The 24,776-nt window shown below is 43.8% G+C and overlaps 2 protein-coding genes across 4 annotated transcripts in view; one reads left to right on the plus strand and one right to left on the minus strand.

Annotated features, from left to right (window-relative positions):
- Positions 1-194: 194 nt before the first annotated feature.
- On the plus strand, positions 195-16,285 carry LOC119378942 (COP9 signalosome complex subunit 8). The gene is made up of 7 exons (XM_037648040.2): positions 195-425; positions 978-1,048; positions 1,117-1,165; positions 7,957-8,086; positions 13,242-13,349; positions 13,422-13,484; positions 16,151-16,285. The coding sequence occupies exons 1-7, from the start codon at positions 339-341 to the stop codon at positions 16,228-16,230; spliced, it is 588 nt and encodes a 195-aa protein (XP_037503968.1). The 5' UTR covers positions 195-338; the 3' UTR covers positions 16,231-16,285.
- Positions 16,286-16,348: 63 nt separating this feature from the next.
- The window catches only part of LOC119378941 (uncharacterized), a 38,936-nt gene continuing 30,508 nt past the window's right edge, over positions 16,349-24,776 (minus strand). For 2 of the 3 annotated variants that reach the window (XM_037648037.2, XM_037648038.1), the window contains exon 8: positions 16,349-16,490. In XM_037648037.2, coding sequence (XP_037503965.1) covers positions 16,372-16,490 — 119 coding nt within the window. In that variant the 3' untranslated portion in view covers positions 16,349-16,371. The remainder of the gene's footprint in view (positions 16,491-24,776) is intronic. The other variant, XM_037648039.2, reaches the window with a different exon arrangement.

Raw genomic sequence — 24,776 nt, forward strand, 5'->3', positions numbered from 1 at the left:
AGCGGTTGGGCAACGGCTAAGGGCTAACAACCATGCAATGGCCAAACGGCCACAATGGCAGTTGTTTATTTCCGTTGAAATTTGATAATTAAAATAGTTCTAATAGAATGAGCACAAAAACAAGACATGCAGCTAGATTCTGGGTGAGCCAGGCGATCTTTAGAAACTATTACATAATTGGCAGAATAAGCAAATGTGTGCGATAGTGCGGCTACTGTACAGCGTCATGCATTTTTTACTGAAATTAAAGTTTGTTAGCAGTAGATGCGGTAAATGTAGGAAGAGGCCGTAAGGCAGTGTCTAACGCCCTAGAGGCCTTATACTGGTAAAATTTCAAAATGTCGATTGTCGTTGATGGTAGCGGTGATGCCAGGATGCGAGAATATTCAAAGCTGGCTGCCGACCTAGAGCAGCAAGAGCTGGAGGTAAGCACATCAACCAAGAGCTTGACGTCCTGCGCTCGGCGCCTTCCTCGAAATTTACGTATGCGTGTGAACGAAGGCGGCGTGCACATCGTGGGCCTGATTTCAAATCGCTCCCTGCCAGAAGCTGACAGCAAGCAGAGCAGTGTGTGTTAGGTCGCTGGCCAGCTTTAACGTAAGGCGCTGCTGTGTTTGTTCACGTGCCAAAACAACAAAGCGGGAATCGAGTTCCGCAGGGAATTCGCGCTGCCTCACGCCGTATCCCGCTGTGCTGCGTCTTCTGAAAACACCGAGCATGTTGTGCGTTAACGTGGTTATGCAGCTAGGAGTGGGCGGGGATGTTGAAAGTTACGTTCCCTGCATCGATCAAATTTTCTGTGCGGCGATGATGTCAACCCATCTCTTGTGTCTGTTTTTGCAATGTAACCGGTCGCAGTCGTATGCCGCAGTCGAGCTTCAGTCGACTTTTCTGTTTTTCTACGCTAAAGCGACGTCAGATTCGATTCGTTAAGTGTATATAACTTGGCCCTTTGTCTTAATGATTTTCCTTCCCAGGCTGCCAATGGCGTTGCCAGTCCACAGGCTTACGGTCAGCTGCTAGCCATCTACCTCCTTCAAAATGATCTGTAGGTATCCATCTTCTCTTCTATTATTGCTGTGTGCTTATCGCGATCACCTGCTTTATGCCACTTAGGCCGAATGCCAAGTTCCTCTGGAAGAGGATTCCTCAAGAAATAAAGCAGGTATGTGATTAGATGCGTTGGAAGACGTTACTTACTGAATGTGTTGCTTCAACAATTACACAGCTTGCGTTTTGCTAGTGCAGAGCATTGGTGCAGGTGGAAAATCTACTACAGCATCCTGCGTATGGGTGTAACTAACTTTCTGAAAGTAATGCGTTTAAGGGTTTCAAATTCTCTGTTTTCTTTTTGTGTAGAGAAGCCATGAAGTAGCTTGATGGTGCTGCCCTCTGAAAAAGAAAAGTGAAACTTCGCGTGCACCCTTTTCTTGGGTAGTACAGTGCCATCCACTGCTGTGCGTAGAGCGCATGAGCCACTCGCTCTGCTGTGTGGCACAATGCTTTGATAGCGTGGCCAAGTCCAGACTCCGTGTCCAGCCTAATTGACTCACAGTACTACTTTTTGTGAGTAGCAGCATTGAAGAGCACTTTTTGTATCACCAAACATATATACAGCTTTGTGGCTCTCGTGAGCTCATCGCACCATGATGCCATAGAGTGACATATATGTGCTGATAATGCTTGCCTATTACTTTTGCAGTAAGGGCACTGTGTATTTCAAGGTACCACTCCTCTTCCATAGTTAGTCGAGAAGCCAAGGTAAAATTGGCAATTTACCAGAAGGTTTTTGTTTTATACAGTTATTCTACTACTACACACACAGTATGATCACTTTATGGGCCGATTACATTATTTAAAATCACTGAACCAGATACAGCTGTGGCTTTTTTGTTTTCATACTAAGTGATGTGATAAATCACATGTATTATCAGCCCACACACTTGATTCCATTGGCCTAAGATGCAGTGAGACTGCAGCTTCAGACCATGTACACACCCAATAAACAAGGGTGCATACTAACGTCACCATTGTTCTAAAGCAGTGTGCATAGACTTGCATCTCTAAAGCCACACATTTTCCTGGCTGAAGTGCTCCGGTTTAACTAGAATGCTTGCTTCTGTCATTTCACAGAATAATTTATTGTGATCATTGTTGTACTTCTTAAGTGGTGTCTAAATCGTTGCTAGAAATTGTCCAGATGGTTAAAAAATATAAATGTTTATGGCTCAAAATAATAAGCTCTTGGCAAATGATATTGGTGTGCGCAGCAGTGTGATGGCACTAAAGTAACAATATGATAGTATTATTTAAAGGGCCCCTCACCAGGTTTGACAATTTTGAGCTAACGAGCGCAATGCATCCATTGGGCGTTCACGATCACGTCTGCCAAAATTTGCAACGCTACGCGCCGCGGAAATGGGTCAAATTTCAAGGTGAAGGCTGCTTGCCCTTCCTCTCGCGGGCGCGTGCTTTAGAGAATGAGGGGATGACGTACATGAGAAAATGGCCCTACGTAGATGGTAGTGCTGTGACCTCGCTCCTCTACGTATATGACTGTGCTCTGACGTCGCCAACAGTAGCACGTGACATTGCGATAATTATTTGAGACGGCATGTGTAGTTTGTGTAATTTGTTGCTTGAATAGATTAATAAAACTTGAGACAAATAATGAAACACACAAAGGGATTGTGTGCGTCTTTTTCAATTTTTTTTCGTGAATTGCAGCGAGATGCGGGGCTAATGTGCCTCCCTTTCCCATGCGTTCGTGTTCCCGCGGTTAGCGCATCGAGCAGACGCCAGCCCTGGAAACGAAAGTAATGTTCTGGCGCGTTCGAGCACTAATTATGCTCATTTATTCTACCCCGTCCGAGTAAACGTTAAAGCGGCACTGGATCACGATACCGCCACTCTCGTGCCCGTACAAATGTCTCAACTTCCATGCCCGTCATGCAGAAACAGGCAGTACACCCCAGAGAACGCCGACAAAACGCCCACTGCCGCTACATAAAAAAAAAAGGTAGCGGCCGTGCAACGCCGCTCGCGTGCTCGGGCTGGCTCGGGCACGTCATGTGCACGTGACCATGCATGCGCATGACGTGTTCATGCGTATGTGTCAAGTGAAGAGGGCAGGGAAGGGATTTGGCTTGCTAAGGCTACACGGGGCGAGTGGCAAGGGTTTGAAACTCGCCTCCTCGCATCATGGTTTCGCGCCGCTACAAATTATTGTTTTTCTCAGCTCGTAATGAACCGATTTGAAAAATTCTTGCGGCATACTGCTCTTCATTCGGCACACAACAACTTCCAACGTCTAACTAAAATTTGCTATGTGGCCTGGTGAGGGGCCCTTTAAAGAAGTGCTGGTAGTTCCTCATGTTCACTCCATGCACTCACTGATCAAAAACATACAGGCACAAATACCTTGTAGTTACTCTGTTCAACAAGATGTCTTTGTCACAGTGTATACAGTTCAAACTCTCTAACGAAACCAAATTTTACAAATTTCCCTATCTAACGAAAAAATTTACATTCCCCAGTAGGTACCCATTGGGTTCAGTGTTGTCATCAACTCAAATTAACGGAGCTTTCATAGCACTGAACTCGATTTACCGAAGTTTTACTAGAAATAAGTGAGCAAAATGCCGTGATTTCTTTTCAATTTTTAGACGGGCGGCTTTTCTTCGGACATGCGCTGTGACGCCGTCATGTTCAAACATCTTGCCACCCTAGTCACGACACTAGTTTTATTTTGACGAGGCTACACGCCGCAGTCGGTAGCTCTTTTACAAATCGTATGGCACTGGGCAGTAGTGGTTAACTGTCCCTGCAGGAAACGTTGGTTGTTTTCGTTATTTAGTGGTTTATGCGACAGATGGCACTGATCGTTTCCTTGGAGCTTTCTTGCTCTACGTGCTTGCACATTAACTGCATTTGTTCTCCCTGTTTTTGCATATAGGCAGCTTGTCGTAGCTTCACGTGACCGTCTACCTCGCCTGTATCGCCCGGACATGGGAGGAATTCATGCCGGGGCTGCCCTCGCGGACTTTTCAGACGCGCAGGCGTGTATTGTCAAATAAAATGCTGCGGTAGCTTTTGGGTGACACTAGATTACAATTTCAGATTTTGAAAGACCAAAAAATATCTTCTTCGATTTTACAAACTTCCCGATTTAATGAAATAATTCAAGCGCCCTCGTAACTTTGTTAAATCGAGTTTCAACTGTATCAATCAACTGCATGTCGGCCCCACATATATGATTTTGAAGAGTCAGCTGGATAAGGTCCCAGTAAGCGCATACTTGTTGCCGCTACATATGTGCGGTCCAAAGTTGAGTATACCACTACTGCTTCGTGGAATCATGTACCCTGTATAATAAAACCCACAGATGTCAAACAGGAAAGACTGAGGCATGTCTGTGCCCTTTACGCTACAGTGTAAAGTCTCGCTCAATATGACTTACAACACGGGAGTGCGTGGCCTCACGAGTTTAACGATTGCACATGGCTTCAATTGGCTTCATTTCTGTAACTTAAATTTATTTTCTTATTTGGGAACATCCCCCAGTGAGAGAACAGCGTTTAGTTGTGGAAATAAAAGGTAGTGGAAGGAATGCGAAATCTTTAAACACGTGAGGCCACGCGCTCCCATGTTGCAAGTCATATTGAGCGCGGCTGTACGTGACGCCCTGCCAACTAACCCATCAGTCTGTCCTTTCGTTATGACGAGCTATCCTAATTCACCGACTTATTTCTGAAACTGGCTGTGAGCAGCTGTGGACCATAGTAATGGTGCACTTTTGCTACACAAAGAACAGACAAAAAGAAAACAAAAACAAAAAGCAAAGAAACAGTGGTATGCAAATATAGTGAGAAAAAGATATTAAGGACAGTAATCAAACAGCCAATACAAGAACCAAAAATGTCAAGCTCATAATACATGATATAATTAAAATAAGAAAGATATGATACTTCATTTTGTTCCGAGAGTTATGACCAAGACTTGCCATTTTTATTGGTTAGGCTTAATTAATGGTGATGCATTATAAAATGTGGTTGTGCAGGTAGTATGTGCTTCTGGTCATACAGTACAGTGGATGTCCTTGCAATATTAACATCAAACCTCAGCACGATAATGGAGGGAGCAACATGTACATGAAGTAGGAGTGTTGAAAACGAGAGGGCCATCAAGGCTTGGCAGGGACAGCAGTTGGTTGCCTAATATTTTTTCCCAAGGCACATCAGAACATTTTGTTGCTGGAGGATTGTGACGTAATAACATTTAATACCACATACATTCCACACCTTGAGAAGTGAAGTGCCTTGTTAGCAGTGGTTATTGTTCTCATGTATTTTTAGTGGGATTGCTTTCCGACCATATGTAACAGATCTAAGGATTTTGTACTCCTCTAGCTCTTAATCCTTTTGCAATGTTTGCCGTGTGATCAACATAAAGGTGACACCACTGTAGCTGTCTAGTGTGAGTGACATATTGTGATTGTGGATATTGAGCGGGAGCAACACAGCGACAGTTTTAGAATGCAGCTCTTGAGCGCCCATTACTGGATTGAATGTTGTCCATCACTGTAACTGAGCAAACGACCACAGTGAAAGATCTTCTGGCTTGCACGCCCCGAGCCACGCGACACTCTTCTTTTGTCAAGGCTGGCTGGATTATTCTAGAGCCTTTCCACTGAAACAGAAAAGAAAAAGTAAAAATAACCAAAAAGGTATAAAATAAAAGGAAAGGGTGCAATAAATAATTGTTACCTTGTAATTGAAATGCTTCAAAATGCATGCCAAGTACAGCAAGGCTTTAGACATCAGAAAGGAAACTCGTCACGTAATCTAAACCCGTTATGGCAGTCTCGTGGCAGCTGGTATCATTGACATCTACACACACTATGGCTGTTCTACCAACAATGTAGTCCTTTCGGAACATGAAACAGATAAGGAGAGTGACTTTCTACATTTGTAAGAAAAGCAGACGATTGGAAGGGCCAATTTGTCATCTTTTAGCAACATGATTATTGTATGGCCTTACATTACCACATTGCACCGACTGATGGGTAAGTTACGTAACAGATTAGTTCTTATCCGCTTTTGAAGGCTTTATTTAGTGGCATGTTAAATAAAAATATTAAACTAAGCTGGCAATGAGAGGTCACTGTTCTGAAATACCCAACCACGAGTTGAGGTGTGGCAATGCCACGATGGACACAAAGCATGAGAATGAAAGATAGCTGGTGGCACTGCATATCCCTGACCAGCTTCCTGCCACATCATATTTCTGAAAATATTTGCTAGGTGCTACTCAAGCATTCATTAAAGTGGTCATGACATGGTGATCCAACTATTCTCAGTAAATCATAGCAACTAACAGTTGAGGAGCCAGTATGGTCGTACACACAAAAAACTGAGCCCTCAGTTCATGTATCAACTCAAATTTTCAATTTGAAATAGTTCCTTTCGAGCCCCTCCCATTTACTGCCATTTTGGCATTGCTGTTTGGAAGTTCAGACCCACCAATGTGACATCTGCTCAAATACAGTGTGGAGCCACGTCTGATGTCTTCCTTTGTATGCTGTGGTACTCAATGGCACAATAAGGCTTTCACCTTTGAATTGTGCGTGCAATAGACCCTTTTCATAATTGTAAAGCTAGCTTTCCTGCCATGCAGTTTGCCCAAGTAATGGCGGCTAGTCACTTACTGCAAACAGCGTGTTCTAGCGCATTTTGCTTACGCTATGACGTGGAAAATGTAGACTCGGCTCTCTTGACATAAATACGCATAATAGACAAGCCTCAGCACGTGCAACTAGGACATCGTCTCCACTCTAAGCAAGAGAGGTGCCGCCATTAGTTGTTCAAATATGCAGCGCAGAGAAGCGCACTTGCGGATTATGAAAAGGGTCTATTCTTTCACTTGCATGATAAAAATAGTACAAATCAGAGAAAGCCTCAGAAACTGCCCTAAACCTTTCAGATTATTAAGAACTGTCTGTAAATGTCTCAAATCGATACAACATTATTTCAAGGCACTCTGTATTCTATTGCAACAAAAATAATGTCATAATATCTCAATTTATGTGTGTTATAGTTACTAATTCTAATTAAGTTGTAATTAAATATATATTGATCCTGAAGTCATTCATGCTCTGTTTTGGCATAAATAAAAGGAAATCGCAGGCTAGAAATATAGGGCAAATTCATTTTTGGTTATGTCCGTATTGAGCAAAAAAAATTGTACTTTTCACATGGCTCACAGGAAGCAGCACGTCGAACGTGGTAGTGCAAAGTGATCATATGCAACAGTACACTGCAAAATACGAAGACAAATTTACTATGCAGGAGGTTCAATTTATCCAAAGCTCAATGTGTCTTGATTTTTCTTATTCTCTAGTTGATACAAATAGCAAAAACAAGTGGTGTACACAATTGTGTACATAGCGTCTCAAAGGGCTAAAGATGACCGCCAAGACACACATGCAAAAATAATGCATGACATCCGTTATGTATTTCCAGCTCTTGCAATCACTTCTGGCACTTGCTGCACACAAAAGCGTCACCTTCAAAATTGGCTTCCGTTATTGGATTGGCTAACCTTACCAGTGTAAACTGGGGCCATTTCCTAAATTAATTGCCTTTGAGGATACCTTTACTGATTGTATGACACGCTGTCCATGCAAAGCCCTAATTTGGAAGATTTGCTGTCCTCAACTGGGAATGCTAATTTCCATATCCCTGCAATTGGAAATGATAACCTCCTAATTGAGGATGTCCATTGCTCATTTCAGGGCAATGAAAATATCTTCTTAAAATATTCTTGAAAGGATATTCTTAAAAGTGACTGACCCTTAATAGGGTTTCTTATATGTAGTGTTGCTTTAGAGACTCTTTAAACAGTTTCATACTAAAAATAGTCAGTGCTTTCTCATGTTCACTTTCACTTTCTGTTAAGTCTCACACAGAGCTGGGAAACATCTGGAAAGTTGGCCAAGGTCTATGGTTCAAAGATTTTCCAGCAATTTACAGTGGTTTATCCCAGGAATGGCCTGACCATATCAAACCTATCATGCAGGAACTTGGAGGTAAGTTCTGTAGTTTCCAGATACAATTTTCCCCCCATATTTTTTTGTGCGCTGTATTGAAATTCTGTTATTTAATTTGTTGTTATAGTACTTTCAGTCATGAAATAACTGAGCACTGCAAAATCACGTTGGGGTGAATATCTGCTTGCTAGCTTCATTCCCTTTGTTTGAAATGTGTCTTAAATATTAGTGGCATCCTGAGGTATTCTTATGGTTCATATTTTTTATGTTTTAAAATTTCGCTGTGCTTTTGTTTTTATATCTAAGGACACAGCTTTGTGCAGTAAAAGCTCGTCAATTCGAACTTACAGTCAATTTGAATTGGCACCCTGGTCCCGGCACAGCCGTGTGTATTTCGATGAGGGAAACTCATAGGTCAAAGTGTCCATATCCACAACGGTTAATTCGAACTGGGAGCCCCCTGGCTTTCATCGCTTCTCGCGAAAATCGGCCCAGAGAGATCACAATGTGTTGCAAAACCAGACCAAACCAAATTTACTAGAGATGCAAAACAACAAAACAGCAGCATTTCTCCGTAGATGAGAATTCGGACGCTGCGCTGGAGCTCTTGGGCAAGCTGCAAACGATGCTCATGGAGTCACAACAGAAGAAGCGCAAGCAAATCAAATACAAATTACTGATCACTTTTAATTTTAGTTGTGTTAATTTTGCTATGTAAATGAACGTGTTTTGGAGCATAAATAGCGTCATATATTTCGACATTAAGGCTCATTGCTCACCTGAATGCATGTTGCTGCTTGTTTGTGGTGTATCACTGACTGTTCAATTAATTCTATTTGCTGTTAAAGCTCCATGAACTTAATTTACGTAATCACTTGCCACAAACGTGTTGTATCGCCTAATTCGCGATAACTAGTCCAGAGGTGCCTCCTTTGGGTTCTGTCCGTGCAGTGTGGGACAATGTCCATTCATTGTAGGGCCCGCCTGCCCGCTAATTCGAACTCCGCTTAATTCATACAGTTTTATAGTCCCTTTCGAGTTCGAATTAATAAGCTTTTACTGTATTTTCTTATAATCCCTGTCTTGTTTCTTGTAGTAGTGGCAAATAGTTGTTCATATAATGTGTAGAAGGTGAAGTGAGAGAAGCAGCCAGCAGGCACATGCTGCCATTGATATGTATTGACAAAGCAACAATCGTCTATTGCTGGGCTAGTTGTTGCGACATTAGAAGGGAAGTGAGCACTGAATTTGTATGGGAAGAAAGAAATACATGGATAGAAAAGATGCACTTACCTATCCACGACGTTTCTTCTTTCCATACCGTTTCATTACTCATCTTCCTTCAAATATGGCAAGTAGAATTGCTGACTGTGTTCTTGTGCATAGACATCTTAGTCATGCGTAATTTAAAACCTTTTATTGTTGCTGATTAAGTTTGAGAACTGTTTCAGTTATGTTTGCTGTACTGTGCAGGTGTCATCTTTGTGTGTAGAGTGTACTATGTGTTGAAGGGTGCTACCAAGTAGGAAAGCATTAACCGTACTCCGTTTTGCAATGTGTTAGCAGCAAAGTTGACTACAGCGGGTACCTTCCATTCAGGAGCATGATCATGTGAAAGTGCTGGGTTCCTCTGCTGTGGAGCGTGGTCTGTTCTTCAAAATGCACAATTTGACGCCACACTTTGCTGCTGACGGCGAAGTTCTTTTTGTCTCCATAGTTTCAGTGCTAGGTAGCAAGAAAAGTTCCTTGGCGTCTAGTCATTAGTGCATTTCAGCAAATTTTCAAACCATCAGTCGTGTTGGTTCTATGTAAATTTTTTGCTGCGTCAGTCAGTGATGCAGTCATGTCTTTCTAGTTGTCCTAGGTAACGTTCTGTAGTCAACACTTATAACTGCATTGATACGCTGCCTGCCATCTTTTATAAATACACAACTTTCTACAATCGCAAATACTGCCTCTTAGCCTTGGGCACATTTGCAAAGTAATGATGATGCCTTTTCAAATTTTCTAAATTGTGATGTGTACTAGAGTTGGCAGTTCATTTTATGAAGTCTTGGGCCCCCTATCTGACCCTAAGGCTTCATTGTAAACTTTGGTGTTGCACTAAATGCTGTAAGGCATTAAAGCAAAAGAGCTCTTCAGATCGGATCATTATAAATGATTAACAAAATATTGAACTGTACAGTTTCAATGCCGCCAGAAGATGAGCTTCATTGCCAGTACAAACGCTTCCCCTTGAGCTTTGCCAAGCTTCTGCAAGCAGCATTCTTTCCCTACCGTTTTCCATGTACTGGAGCCAAGGAATCACATTCACTTGACAAGCACTGCCTCTGGGTTTTCCTTATCTTCTTTTTACTTTGTGGCACGTTTTACTATAGCAGCATTGCACATTCTGAATTGTATGATCAACAAAAGTCACACGTCAAGGTCAGTGATGTTGCAAGCAGTGCGTAGAGCATTAGGCATTAGTGCATCTGTTCAGTTGTGAAGCCAGTAGATGCACAACTACCTCGAGAGGAAAGGTCCGTAGCGTTCTGTTTGAAACTTCAACCATTTCCACTCCACAAAGCCATTTTCAACTTTTCAGGCACAGTCACCAAAGTGTGGTTTATACACCTTGCTCATTCATTTAGAATACCTAAACCTGGTGAGGAACCCTATAAAGGGCCCCTCACCAGGCCATATGGCAAATTTTAGTTAGACGCTGGAAGTTGTTTTGTGCCGAACAAAGAGCATTATGCCCCAAGAATTTTTCAAATCTGTTCATTACGAGCTGAGAAAAACAATAATTTGTAGCAGCGCAGAACCACGGTGCGAGGAGGCGAGCTTCAAACCCTTGCCACTCGCCCTGTGTAGCCTTCGCAAACCAAATCCCTTCCCTGCCCTCTTCAGCATCGCAGCCGGAGGATGACATGATGCATACGCATGAACACATCATGCGCATGGCGTGCCCGAGCCAGTCCGAGCGCGCGAACATCATTGCACTGCCGCTGCCTTTTTTTTTATGTAGCAGCTGTGGCCGTTGTATCTGCATTCTCTGTGATGTACTGCCTGTTTCTGCAGGATGGGCATGAAAGCTGCGACATTTGTGCAGGCGCGAGACTAGTGGTATTAAGAGCCAGCATGAAGATTTAGGTAGAAGCAGGAGGATAAATGAGCTTAATGAACGCTGGAACGGGGTGGAAAATTACAGAGTTGCGTCGTCAGGGCTGGCATCTGCTCGACGCGCAAACCACGGTAACACGAACTCATGTGAAACGGAGACAGATTAGTCCCACATCTCGCGGTGATTCGCAGTAGAAAAAAGAAAGACACGCAGGTATTCCGTTTGTCTGTCTTAATATTTCTCTCAAATTTTATTAATCTGTTCAAGCAACAAATTACACAAGCTACACATGTCGCGTAAAATAATCATCGCAGTGTCACGTGCTACTGTGGGCGACGTCTGAGCACTGACATCTACGTAGGGCCATTCCTAGTAGTACGTCATCCCCTCCTCCTTTGGACGCGCGACCGTGAGACGAAGGGAAAGCAGCATTCACCTTGAAATTTGACCTATTTCCGCGCCGCATAGCGTTTCCAATTTTGGCAGACGTGATCGTGAACGCCCAGTGTATGCATTGTGCTCATCAGCTCAAAATGGTCAGACCTGGTTAAGTTAATTTTGGTAAAGGCAGACTTGCACCCACAGCAGTTTCACTCCCTCCTCCTCCTCTTTTATTCATTTGCGGTGTTGCTGGCTCAATTTTGTTGAAGTGCTTTTTCAGACCTTCTCAATGTTGGAGCGATAATTCCTTAAAGCTTTGTCTGTGAGGAGCTTGATGCTGGCATTCATAATCGATTATCAGTTTTGTAGTGACTACATCTTGTGTTTTTACTGATATATTGTTCTTTTTATATACAGTAGGTGATGGAAGTTGGTTAGCAAGTGTAGTTTCAGTTTTACATTAGTGGAACAGATGGTACAAGATGTCTAAGCATATGCCATTGCTTAGACATCTTTGTTCAGTCAAGGATTCCATGGCGCCTTAGTAAATGGGGCTTAATGCTCACTGTGCATGCTGCAACATCCCAATTGAACATGGACTGATCAAGGTCCACTAGCAACAATAATAGAAAGTCGCAGGTTCGATCCCATCTACAGCTGTCGCATTTCGGTGGAGGTGAAATGCTAGAGGCCAATCACTTGTGACTTTCATAATAATAATGATAATATCTGGGGTTTAACGTCCCAAAACCACGATATGATTATGAGGGACGCCGTAGTGGAGGGCTCTGGAAATTTCGACCACCTGGGATTCTTTAACGTGCACCCAAATCTAAGTACACGGGCCGCAAACATTTTCGCCTCCATCGAAACACTTGCTACTTTCAGAAAGTCGCATGTCACTTGACCTGGAGATCTGAAATATTAGCACGTTACATCACTAAACATCGTACTAAAAATGTTTGTGCATGACTAGTATTGAGAATGTGAGCTAGAAGTTTTTCTACTGCACTGCGGTACAGTCATCACACTGCTTTAAATGTGAAAATAATAGTAATAGTAATAATAATAATAAATACAATTTTGTTGCTTGTTTTAGTGACCAATGGTCATTACGTTTCTCTTGTCTATGAGCACAGCCTCTAGTTCACACGTCTGTTGTCTCAGGCCATCTTTTCTGCTAAACAAATGTTGAAAGTCTGGAAAAGCGGGTTTGCTGCCGTTCCGGCAGACCCGGTTCGAATGTTGGCATTGAAATTCGATAATCAGTATCTCAAATTATGTGAGATTTTTTTTTTATTTCTTAAGTATGAGTATGGCATATATTAAGACACCCTACAACTTTCCCACACAAACAGCTCCACTTGAGTTGTTAATTAAAAAATAATTAATTAACTTTTGTTAAATGGGTATTTCAATGTAACTTCAGCACTGGCAAAGTATTTCCGCCTCGACATAGAGTTTGTCTGTGAAGGCAACAGGTCCCCGACTGTCGTAGTATCCTTATTAAAAAATCTGTATTGTCTAAAAAATAATAATAAAACACCCTGTATAAATACAAGCCTGAGGTGCTGTCATGAGAACCTTTTAACACATGCATTTTATGTCTATTCTTTATTCTTTAATGAAAACTTGTGTTCAATATTATCAGCTTTTATGTTTAGCTTTGTGTTGATATGCACGGAGAGTGTGTAAATTACATTGCAGAGCGCACAAGACGGCGAGCCCTGATGCTGGTAGCCAAGGCATATTCCTCTATTTCCCTCGATGATGCCTCCTCTTTTCTGGGTATTCCCAAGATTCAATTAGCTGATGGTAAGAAGGGTCAGCGTGTTCATGGAAGTTGATGGTTGCACTTGAATTCATTTTTTTTCTTTATTCCCCCAGTTGTGAGTCCATTGGGATGGTCAGTTGATGCCGCAAATGGTATGGTTTTGCCAAAATACACAGGTGAGCACTTATGGCATATGTGAGAAAGCATATTTTGGAGCTTCTTTTTCTCTATTTTTTCTTTTTTCACATCTGGGCTTGGTAGTTGCATTGGTGGGGGTAGTATTAAAAAAGGCCATTTGCCAAACTTCCATCTCCATCAAAATAATGATCATCCTGACAAGTTAACAAGGGTTGTGAAAGTGTTGCATGGACAGGAATAGAAGGGACTAGACAACATGAATATGGTCTGAGCCTGTTTTTTCGTTATTATTCGAAGTAACATTGAATTACAGTTGAGACCTTTTAATAATAAATACTTTTTTCGCGGGATCACAGAAAAAAGAAAACTGGTGTAGCTGGGAAACAATACAGGGTGTGTTTTTGTTGTTGGTTTGTTTTTAGACAATACAGATTTTTTTTATAAAAATGCTATGACAGCGAGGCCCCTGTCGTCTTTGCAAACAATCTCCACGCCGAGGCGGGAAACCTTTGCCGCACCTAAGGTTACATTTAAATGAGTAACAAAAAAATTGTTAATTGACTTTTTAATTATTAGACCAAGGACCGTTGTTTATGTGGAAGAATTGTAAGGCGTGACAATTTATGACATGTCCACTTTTAAAAAATCTAAAAAAAAACCCCTGCAATTTGAGATCATAATCACCAAAATACAAGGCCCCGATCGAGGCAATACTGAAACTGAGCAGACTGGGCGCTTGGGAAACTGTCAGCCATGTTGCATCAGACGGGAAGCTCATGTGACAATTTTTTTAAAAAAAGACGCATCGCAAGAGTGTGGTCAGGAAAAACGGCAAGTCATCCCAAATACCCAAATAGACCTCCTATTATTTACGTTTGGTGCATAGTGCTTATCTGTTTCTTTCGCGCTGTACCCAAGAAAACAGCGATTTCCACTTTTTCTTTCACTGTACAGCTTAAAGCTAGGCGGCAGCCGCTGCGGCGCTACTTCTCGCAGACAAGCGAACGAGTTCTTTGCACTTCTTTCGAGCTTAACAAAGAAACGGATAAGCGCAAAGGACTAAACACAAAGAATAAGTGGTCCAGTTGTGTATTTGAGACGGCTTGCCGTTTTTCCTGACCATGTTCTGCGGCGGTGCGCTCAGTTTCGGTATCGCCTCGATCGGGGCCTTGAGTTTCAGTGATTATGATGTCAAATTACGTGCTTTTTTTTTTTTTGCGATTTTAAAAAAATGGGCATGTCATAAATTGTCACGTCCTGCAACACCTCCTTATAAACAATGGCCTTCAAGCTAGTAATTAAAATGCTAATTAACGATTTTTGTTAATTACTCATTTGAACGTAGCTTTAGGTGTTGTAAAGTTTTTCCACCTTGGCGTAGAGTTCGCTTGCGACGACAGGGGCCAGACTGTCGTAGCATTTTTATAAAAAATCTGTATTGTCCATAAAAACACCATGTATAACGCGAACAGGCAGTTAAAATCGGGGAAAAAGTGTTGCTAAACAATAAAACTAATGCACAACAACTAACGCACAACAACAGAACAATTTATTCCTCGGTTTATGGCTTAAACAAGTCCTTTATGGAAGTCTGGTATTTCTTTCGCACCTCTGCATGAACTAGACCCTTTTCGAGAACTTGGATGGCATTGTGACAGTCCCCATCTCTAAACTCATTGATGTACCTCAGCACATCCAGTATAACAACAGTTCACCACGTATCAAGCAGGAACGTTGCGAGAATGACTTGTGAAAAGAGGATTCTAGTACATAGGTGTCTGTAAATGTTTTGTTGGGACTAGATGTGAGAAGCATTACTATAGATATGTGAGAAAATGTATAAGTGAGAAACATATAAGCAAGGAAAGATGACTTTTAAGGGCTCGTTTTTCTTTGTTAGACACAATATTAATGAGAACTAACAGACAATAATACCAAGGAAAGTATAGGGGATGGTGCTTGTAGCAATTAGGATATAAACGTGAAGAACGTAAAGTGGATGAAAAGATAACTCGCCACCGGCAGGGACCGACAGGCACCGGCGGTCCCTGCCGGTGGCAAGTTATCTTTTCGTCCACTTTACTTTCTTCACATTTATATCCTAATTACTACAAATAACATCCCCTATACTTTCCTTGGCGTTATTGTCTGTTCTCAAACATATAAGCAGTGTTCTACTGCTTCCACAGAAACATGTTACTTCACTGTTAATGGGTTTAAACGATCCGCCTTTCATGTAAGAAATATATCATGTTTAGAAATGTAAAAGTATGCATGGTGCGTACCTAATATTTTTCATGTGACTTGCTACTTTTTTGGCCTTAGCTGTGAACAGCATTACCTGCTACGTATAATATTGAGTATAGCAGCCACCTCATTAGAGAACTCCAGATGGTCAAAATCAAAGGTGCGCCTGCTGTTCATTTTGTGGTTTTGGCATGTAAGATCACATAATTTACTTTATTATAGCAGCTACAGTGAAAGTGATGTGGTGGAACGACAATACTTCGTTATTGAATGGGCAGGCTGCAAGTAATGGAAGTTCAAGTGTAGATGTATGCCGGCCTGGTGATACCGTTAGCATTGTGTTCATATGGGCAACTTTTTTTTTTAGTACTCTTAACATGTGATTGTTGAGCTACGAACTGGCGTTCACTTGTTTCTGACTGGCTGTTTCTTTTCTCTCTCTCTGTTCCCCTCCCAGTTGTTAGGCATGAAGATTCAACGCCAAGTGAAGAACAGTTGGCAAAACTCACAGACTTTGTAGCCTTCCTAGAAAATTGAGCACTGCATACAGGTTTATAAAACTTGAAGTGAAAATTAAATTGTGACAAGTTGATTGTATTTTTCTTTTGGCTGCAGTCAGTATCATTATGCCAGTCAATACACAGAATGCTGCGCATGGTGGTAAATGCTGAATTTTATTTACATTGAGAATGACACCAGTACATACAGGAATATTACCATCTTTTCCTGCAGTATGTTTCTTGTTGGGGATGCATTGTTACTTGGTTTCCAGTGCAGCTGTAGGGCTAAACTCTGTGCTGCAAAAGAGGTGGGGGAATCACTCAGTAACATCAATGTGCCTTTCGCAATCAAAATGAAATGCCACATGCTATAATGTGTTATAATATGCTATTATTATTACCTTATTATTAAAGTGATGCCTGGCTCTTTGGTGATTAGCATAAAAAAATTTTTCTCTAGTATACAACAAAGTAATAATCTGCATTGTTTCTCTAGCGGGTAGATGACCACAAAATAGTAGGGTTTCGCATATCATTCATCCATAGAAATTGCATATCCTTACTGGTCGGTAGCACACACACTGGTATGTACCCTGTGTGGTACACTTGTGCAAAACTATGGGTATCGCGGTTGTGGAGTGGGGTTCAATTCCCACTCCATCTGTAGAGTAGAGGTCCTTGTAATTCCACACCTCTGAAGTCCTCAAAATGCAAGGTTTGGATTGTTCCCACTCCTAGGACGGCCTTTTTTTTTTTTTTTTTTGCGAGAACAAACACTTTGTGGTCTGCTGCTCCTGCAGTGTGTTGGGTATGATATAATACAAACTGTTTACATGAAAATTCTTTCTTCAGTTCTGATCTTGGTAAATTTCTGCCCATGTGCAGTGAACACATCAGCATTTGCACATGCCTGGTCAATACAGTACACATACTTTAGGAACTTTTCACTTTCATTTCACTAATCACACATACTTGAAAATGATGTGTACGTAATGGATTTGACACAGAAATACATAAAACTAATTTGAATGAAAGCACACACAAGCTGCTTCAGTTGACAAAATCTGTGATGGTGTAAAAGTCCCATTTAACTCTTAGCCTTCTTGTTCATAAGAAAACTATAAAAATTTACCAGTCATTACATTGCATTGCATTGTCCGTGTACAAATTAGAAACAGTAAATGATGTTTGCAGTACCCATGACATAGGTGCTGCTGAAAGGGGGAATAAGGTGTTGGTGTGTGGAATCCTGCACTTGAATGCTTAAAATTCAACAACGGTTGCATAGCACTTATACTAGTGCTGCATTAAAGGGACACTAAAGAGCAAAATAATTTTTCTCGCATTAGTAGAGTGGTCTTCCACGATACCAAGAAAACCACGCTTGCTGCGAGAAGACGCTTAATAAGCGAGAAAACGTGCGAAAAGAAAATACAGTTGGCGACGCCACCTTGGAATTCCTGCACCATTTGCCGTGATGTCACATATTTTTGATGGCGCCTGCTTGGGCCTACGTAGTTCCTAATCGGTTAAACCGATGTACATCGTCCTCTGAGAGGGCCAGAGACTCGACATAGCGAGTTTGTGGAAATTTTGTCGAGCCAGTGGCGCCAAAATACGTTAAATGCTCTTTGAAATCTTTTACGTCACGAATTACAAAGTCCGGTGCAAAATTTATAATTGAATCTTTGAACTTGGTTTTCTCCTCTAATAATAAACCTATGGTGGTGAAACAAACTACGCAAGAGTTCTCCGAGCACACTTTATCAATCTAAACCAATTCATTGTTTCTCTTTAGTGTCCCTTTAACATTAAATACTGAACAGAGAGTTGCCGAATAGACCCTTTTCATAATCTGCAAGTGCACTTTCCTGCACTGCATATTTGCCCAACTGTGGCAGCACCTGTCGTGCTTCAAGGGGAGAGGAGGTCATGGTTACACATGCTGGGGCTTGTCTATTATGCATGCTTATATTGAGAGAGCCGAGTCTACATTTTCCGCATCATAGCGCTAGCAAACTGCTTGAACGTGCTGTTTTCAGAAGTGACTTCATCGCAGGAAAGCTAGCTTTACAATTATGAAAAGGGTCTATTATGGCATTTCCTTGCCCCCACAATAAGAGACACTAGAAAAGGGAAGCTATATAGGCAGATGTTGCACTAATTTTTTATGACCGATGCGAGCAGTCAGAAATTAGGCATGTTTGAATTCCAAAAGAGTAACTAAATGCTGCTTTAGTTACGTGAACTTCAACCTTGTAATGCACAAAGGTTCCCGGGTCCTCAGAAGCGTAGAATGTGTGCGGAATATACTATGTTCACAATTTAGTGCAGCTGAGGTAACCACTGAAAGAAACCAGTAAGTAAAATTTAAATGTAATGATTTGGCCATGTCCAACTTAGTCTAATTGAAAATTTACCAGTTTTGTAGTTGTGATTAAAGTAAGCTTTAACTGCGCTAGGACTATATGCTATCCTTTAATTTCATATTTCTTAATTTCATATTCGGAATTAAGTTGTCTCACTTGCAAATGAGTTCTACATTTACAAATACTTTTCATTCGCCCTGTAATTATCGGCACTTGGTAACTACTTAAGCACTGACATTAGTACACCATAAAGTGTGATCAACAGTAGGAAGCCTAATTTAGTCCACTTATATACAAGTTTACCGAACATTGCAAGTTATGAAGATCATAAATTTATTTCGGTAGATAAAGGGGACCGAAAACCCCTTTGTTGTACATTCCTAATTGTGTATGTTTGTATGTGCCTGTATATACACATACAAAATGCAAAAATTTGGGTGAGGAGGGGTCGGTTGAACCTCGGCCCCGCTGGCTCCGCCAATGATGAGGATGACTGCAAAAAGAAAACTGCAGCGGTTGAGGGGATATTGGCCACCTTATATAGAGTCGTTAATGAGAAAACACCAACGTAGTTTGACTGGTGCAACAAATATGAAAACAACACAATCATTCACATGCATGTTTTGTTCCTTTGATGAGAACGTCCCTATAACACCCATATCAGGTTTTTAATGATGGCTTTAGTCCACCCTCGTAGAGGCAGAAAAAAATATTGCCACCATCCCGCCCTGCCAACGTGAATGTCCAGCAAAGCTGTATCGAACACCACGTGCTAATGGGGGGGGGGGGTAATATTACTTTAGAATAATGGCAGTGATGATCGCTTTGTGGTCGATTTCGTTGAGTATTGTAATTCACGCTGCTGTTCTGGTGTCTATAATTTCCATGGTCTGCCCATGGCAGAACTGAATGGGTTGCTAGGTGGGTCTCCCTTTTCTATATGAAAGTGAGAAACACGCGGGAGAAGGAAGGGCCGTTTGACGTCATTCAAAGGTCACGTGTGAAGTGCAAAGCAGCTGCAACCTAACCTTTACCGGGCACGTGTGGGAGGTTGTTCCCATTAGAGCACTGCACGGGCCCGGGCCGGACCGAAAGCCCGGGCCCGGCCCGCGGGCCGGGCCGTCCGAAGCCCGGGCTGAGCTCGGGCTTGCTCGGGCTGCTCGGGCGAAGCCCGGGCTGAGCTCGGGCTTGAAAGTGCGGGCCCGGGCCGGGCCCGGGCTTGAAGCCGCGGGCCTGGGCCCGGGCTTGAGGCTGCGGGCCGGGCCGGACTCGGACCAGCTCATTAAAAGGCGTAAGTCGGGCCTTCGAGCACACGCGAACGTTATGCATTGCATGGTCTAAGGCATGGAGGAAGAAATACTAAGGAGAGCAAGGAGAGGCCCTGACGTCACATTCGTGTAGCCTCCACATCGCAAACACCCGCATCGCCTCCTAGCGAAGGCGCAGCGAAACATTTCGCGATTTCCGCCGCGACGTTTGCAAGCGCATGCGCGCATCAGGAAACTTTGCAGCCTTTTTTTTTGTTTGTTTGCTTTTCGCCGTGCAAGCGGTGTAGGCGATTCACGCTTGCTGCTCTTTGTGTGTGCTTTAGGAAAGCTACGCAATGCCCAGCTGTTGCGTATACCCTGTGCAAATCGCGTGCACTGTGGACAGTACCGGGTATCACTTTTCATGTGTACGTATTCGCAATGCCCATAGACTGTCGCGCCACCGAGCGGAATTCAGGAGCGTCCTCTCGAGGAGGGTTAGTAGACGACAAAATGGCGGTACTATGCAGTCGCTCCCTTGTTCGGCTGTGCTAGCCTCAGTGTTAACGCGTTGGCAAGAAAGGAACACTACGACTTTGCATGTTCCCTGCATCAGTGAACAAACCGGGCCCTCCGCGACTCGAGAAATCTGATTCGTTCTTGCGAGACGCGAAGTTTTCGTGAAAATACGTGGCAACTCGCGCTTTCAATGCTAGCCCACAGTGTACACATACTATCAGCGTCGTAAAACGTTCTCCGCGCCCAGACGTCTGTCTAATTGTAAACGTGGTGACGCGGAGTGGTCGAAGTCGTTCGGCGGAGGAAATTCTTCAGGTTGCTTTCAGCAGTGATGTTGAAAGAAACCATTTTGACGACGATGATTTTTCACTGGACGTAGAAGACTGTGAAAGCACCGAGAGTGACAGCGACGATGAACCACCAGCTGCTAACTCACGAAGAGCGAGTTGCACTTCACGTCCCCTCGTGCATTAATGTTCTTTCACGCTCGTAAGTCACTTTGATTGTATTTATGTATAATATCCTTGAGCGAGATCAAAATAAAAGCATAGTTCCTCTTGTGCGTTGCATGTATCACAATTATTGTGGATATTATGGAGCGCCGCATGCCACCAACACGCTCGAGCTCGACCAACGAAGCGAAATGGTTAGAACAATGGAACGTGCAGTCACGGCCACAATCCACACCTCTCGGCGAACTTCTTCAACGTTGCGAAAAGCATACGTGTGCATTCTTTTCGATATTCATGTTTCGATCGTGCTGATCGAACCTGCAACATGCGAGTGAAGTACACAGGGCTGGAGTCTCAGCATGGCTGTGACACAAGCGCTGCTGAATCCCATGTTAAATGCTTGTGTTCCGTTGAAGACGTAACTCCGCGTTTTCGACTGCGCAAGTAATGACAACGGGGTATCATCACAGAACACTTACGTTCGCAAGCCATCATCACGCGCAGCAGCGATGGCGCTACTCGCTGGCGGCCTCCTACTGCGGCAAATCCGTCAGGCAGGCTCGGTACGTACTACCTCGGAGTGCCGTTCAGCTCATACGTCAATTCTAGTTCATACAGGTTTATGTAGCACGCACACGATTTCGCAAAACATCGTTATGCACGGTAACGGAGCTGAAATATAACCTTTCACTTCGCAGCAAATAATTAGGTGCCGAGTACTTGGCACTTTCCATGGTTTGGGAAAGTATTTTAGTCTCATATCCATTTCAGCACAGCTCATGACTTCATCCGGTGAAAGTGGCACGGGCCGTACGTCCGCACGCCCTATCTGTTCCTATGCTAAAAAACGGGTTGACCCTCCTCCTGGCGCCATCTTGAAAAGCACGGCGCGCCACCTATAGTTCGTGGGCATTGCGAATACGTTTGCTTCATTATACTGATCACTAAGGCATGGTATTTGCGTGCGAAGCTCTCGGATGTGCGCTCTGTTGCTTGTTACTCATTCTGTCAACTCGGAACACACGTGAAATTTCGTTTTTGGCGTCTGACGCGCCGTACATACCATGCGCTGAAGGCATCGTACGTTTTAGAGGCTGTGTCGTTCAAACGAAAGGGCAATAAGCTTTTGTTATCGGACTACGTGATGTATGTATTGTGCGGTGTGCGCTCGCTGCGTGCTTGTGTTGTGTGCGCACTGGAATTACAAACTTTACATGCACGGTCGCGTATACAATACAGTGGTGTCCTCTTTTCGACGTGAAGTTACGCCAACTATAGGTTGGCGTTGCGCCGAATAGCTACAAAGAACCGCTAATCGGGCAATAGATATGAAAATCGGGCTACGAGAAAGGAAAAGAAAGGCCGAACGCCCAGCAGAACGCGTAAGTCACTGCTAGGCGAGTTCGAATACGATAAGGAAGGGGCTGAATGTTTTTGAATACGGCACGTACCGGTACTTTCTGTGCCGTTGCACAAAAACGCTCCACGAAGAATTTCAGCACGCAGCGCTCGGGCCTGCCACGCACGAACAGCCTGGTAAACGTCTGCTTGCAACATTTTACTACGTGCGAACCGCACTATACGCGCTAAGTTTACGCCGCGACTACAGATTCGAGCAGAAGCGAACCACCGCGGAGAGCACGCCGCGGGGCGTCTGCTGTTTTGTTTGCCCCATACCGGTTTGTTTGCTCCATAAATCTGACGTCACTTCCGCCACACTTTTCGCAATGCATTGGGATACGATAGGGCCTCTCCTTAATTGTTCCTTCCTCCATGGTCTAAGGTATACTGTGCCAAGCTGAAGTGACACGTACAAAGAGCTGGCTCTTAGTAAAGCTTAGCAATAAAAATAGAAAAACAGTTGAAGTGCTATTTTTTTCACCAGTATAGATATAGATTGGCACTGTATATTTTCACTAACGTTTCGTCTGCTGGACCAGACTATGTCAAAGTAACGAGTACATCATTGTGGGTTTCCTTATAAACACGCCAGATCACGTATATATATATATATATATATATATATATATATATATATATATACACGCACATTTCATTTTGAAATGTATATATACATTTCATTTATACTCCTTGGTATTACGTGCCAAAACCACGATATGATTACGAGGCACGCCGTAGTGCCACCGGATCAATTTCGAGCACCTCGAGTTCTCTAACGTGCGCCTAAATATAAGTATCTACACGGGTGTTCTTGCATTTCGCCCCCATCAAATTGCAGCCGCCGTGGCCGCGGGAATCGCACCCGTGTCCTAGGACTTAACAGCGAAACAGCTTAACCGCTGAGCTACCACCGCGGGCAAAGCAACATTTCGATGCATGTACACACCGGATTTTCCGTCCGATCGCCCGCTACAAAGCGCACGGCATCATTAATAATCATCAACAACTAATATCCTCTAGCGGGCCCGGGTCGGGCCTGGTCATGAACAACGCGCCCTGGATAAGTTTAGTAATGAACGCCCGTGCCCTGGCCGGGCCCGGGCTTGGAACGACGGGCTTGGGCCGGGCTCGGGCTGGGTACGGTCAAGTACGCCCGGGCCCGGGCTCGGGCTGCATAAAGCGGGCCCGGGCCGTAAAATCCGGCCCGTGCAGCGCTCTAGTTCCCATTGTTCACAGGCACCTTATCATCCATCATGCGGTTTCGATGTCTTTGTGGTTTTCTTTATTGAAACGAATACTGAGGTCTATGCTGTATGCCTGATTGCAAAGAAAGATATGCCGTCTGCCTTCAATTGTTAAAGGGCCCCTAAACCACCCAGAGGTCTAAATTTAGTTGTGGCGTTGCATTTGTGCACGAGTCTACAGCGAACGCTAGCGGAGTTACCCGCGTTTGCTCGTTTCGCTCTTTCCTGCGCTACGCTGCGTTCGTCGGCTCGTCTGTCCACCTCTTCGAATGCGATTCCTCTGCGTCCGAGGTGAAAACGCAAGAAGCGCGTGCATCTGCTAACAGAGGAGCACGCCAGTGTCTGTGGTGAGTAGTGGGATTTGCCCAATTTCTGTGGCACATACGCGCTATAGGTGTTTTGCGCTCACGCCACGAAAATTTCAGACCAACGATAGGTATACAGTTTCGCTGTAAAAATGTTAGAAGGAAGCATTACGCCATGCAGGTATTGTCAAGCCAACGCTAGTGCGCCGCGTTCGCTAGTGCGCAGCTTAAGTACTGCCTGTGTGGAGGCGTGCGCTCGCTCCTTAGCGAGTGCGCGCCTCTACACAGGCCGCGGCTCTAGGTCAATCTTTCGTGCCGCCACCGCCAAAGGCGCTGGCTGCGTCCAAGTTAACTGCGCGCTCGCGCTGAGCATGGGCGTGCAGAGGGTTTCCCACAAGGGGTGGGGGGGTGGGGGGGCGAAGGTTTATCGCAACGTCAAAGTATGGGGCAGACTTTGCCCCCCCCCCTTAAGCGACAAAGGGGGGGGGGGTGCTCACGCCTATGGCGCCGAGCAGCGTTTTTGTGTTGTCTTCTGGTAGTTGCTGCTATAAAAGCGGCTGAATGGCAGCTTTATCATGTGTTTCTCTTTTCTTCAAGTAGATAACCTGAAACAAAAAGCATCAGCTGCACCCGAAATGCGAAGCTGTGACATCACGCCAACGTCGCGACAGCTAGCGTTCGCGGACGATCGGTTGCGAGCTGTCGCAACGTTGCCGCGGTCAACAGCGCAGGCAGAGCTGAGAAAACGCATCGCATTGTCTGTAGCTTCAACGCGTCTCCGAAACTTTGAGATAAAGTGACTTTCAACACTAAACGCGCAGGAAGACGGCGCACACGAAGTTACTAGGCATCTCAGCCAGCCTTCACCCCCCGCATAGCACATGCAAAATGGGCGTGCGGGCCTCCGATGCGCTGTGTCAGGAGACACGAAAGAGAATATACGTGAAAGCGCGCTGCGCGCTCACTTCCTTTTTGCGAAAGCGTGAAACCGAGGCGATAAAGAAGAAGGTAAAGAAGACGTGGGCCTAGCGCAGCAGACGTCATGG

The sequence above is a fragment of the Rhipicephalus sanguineus genome, chromosome 1 (assembly GCF_013339695.2).
Source record: "Rhipicephalus sanguineus isolate Rsan-2018 chromosome 1, BIME_Rsan_1.4, whole genome shotgun sequence".
Classification (NCBI taxonomy): domain Eukaryota; kingdom Metazoa; phylum Arthropoda; class Arachnida; order Ixodida; family Ixodidae; genus Rhipicephalus; species Rhipicephalus sanguineus.

Bases quoted from the DNA above. Each gene is read 5' to 3' on its own strand.
- LOC119378942 (XM_037648040.2), top strand. From the start codon at position 339: ATGTCGATTGTCGTTGATGGTAGCGGTGATGCCAGGATGCGAGAATAT. The intron at 1,049-1,116 runs GTAGGTATCCAT...TATGCCACTTAG, and splicing joins TACCTCCTTCAAAATGATCT to GCCGAATGCCAAGTTCCTCT. The intron at 13,350-13,421 runs GTAAGAAGGGTC...TTATTCCCCCAG, and splicing joins CAAGATTCAATTAGCTGATG to TTGTGAGTCCATTGGGATGG.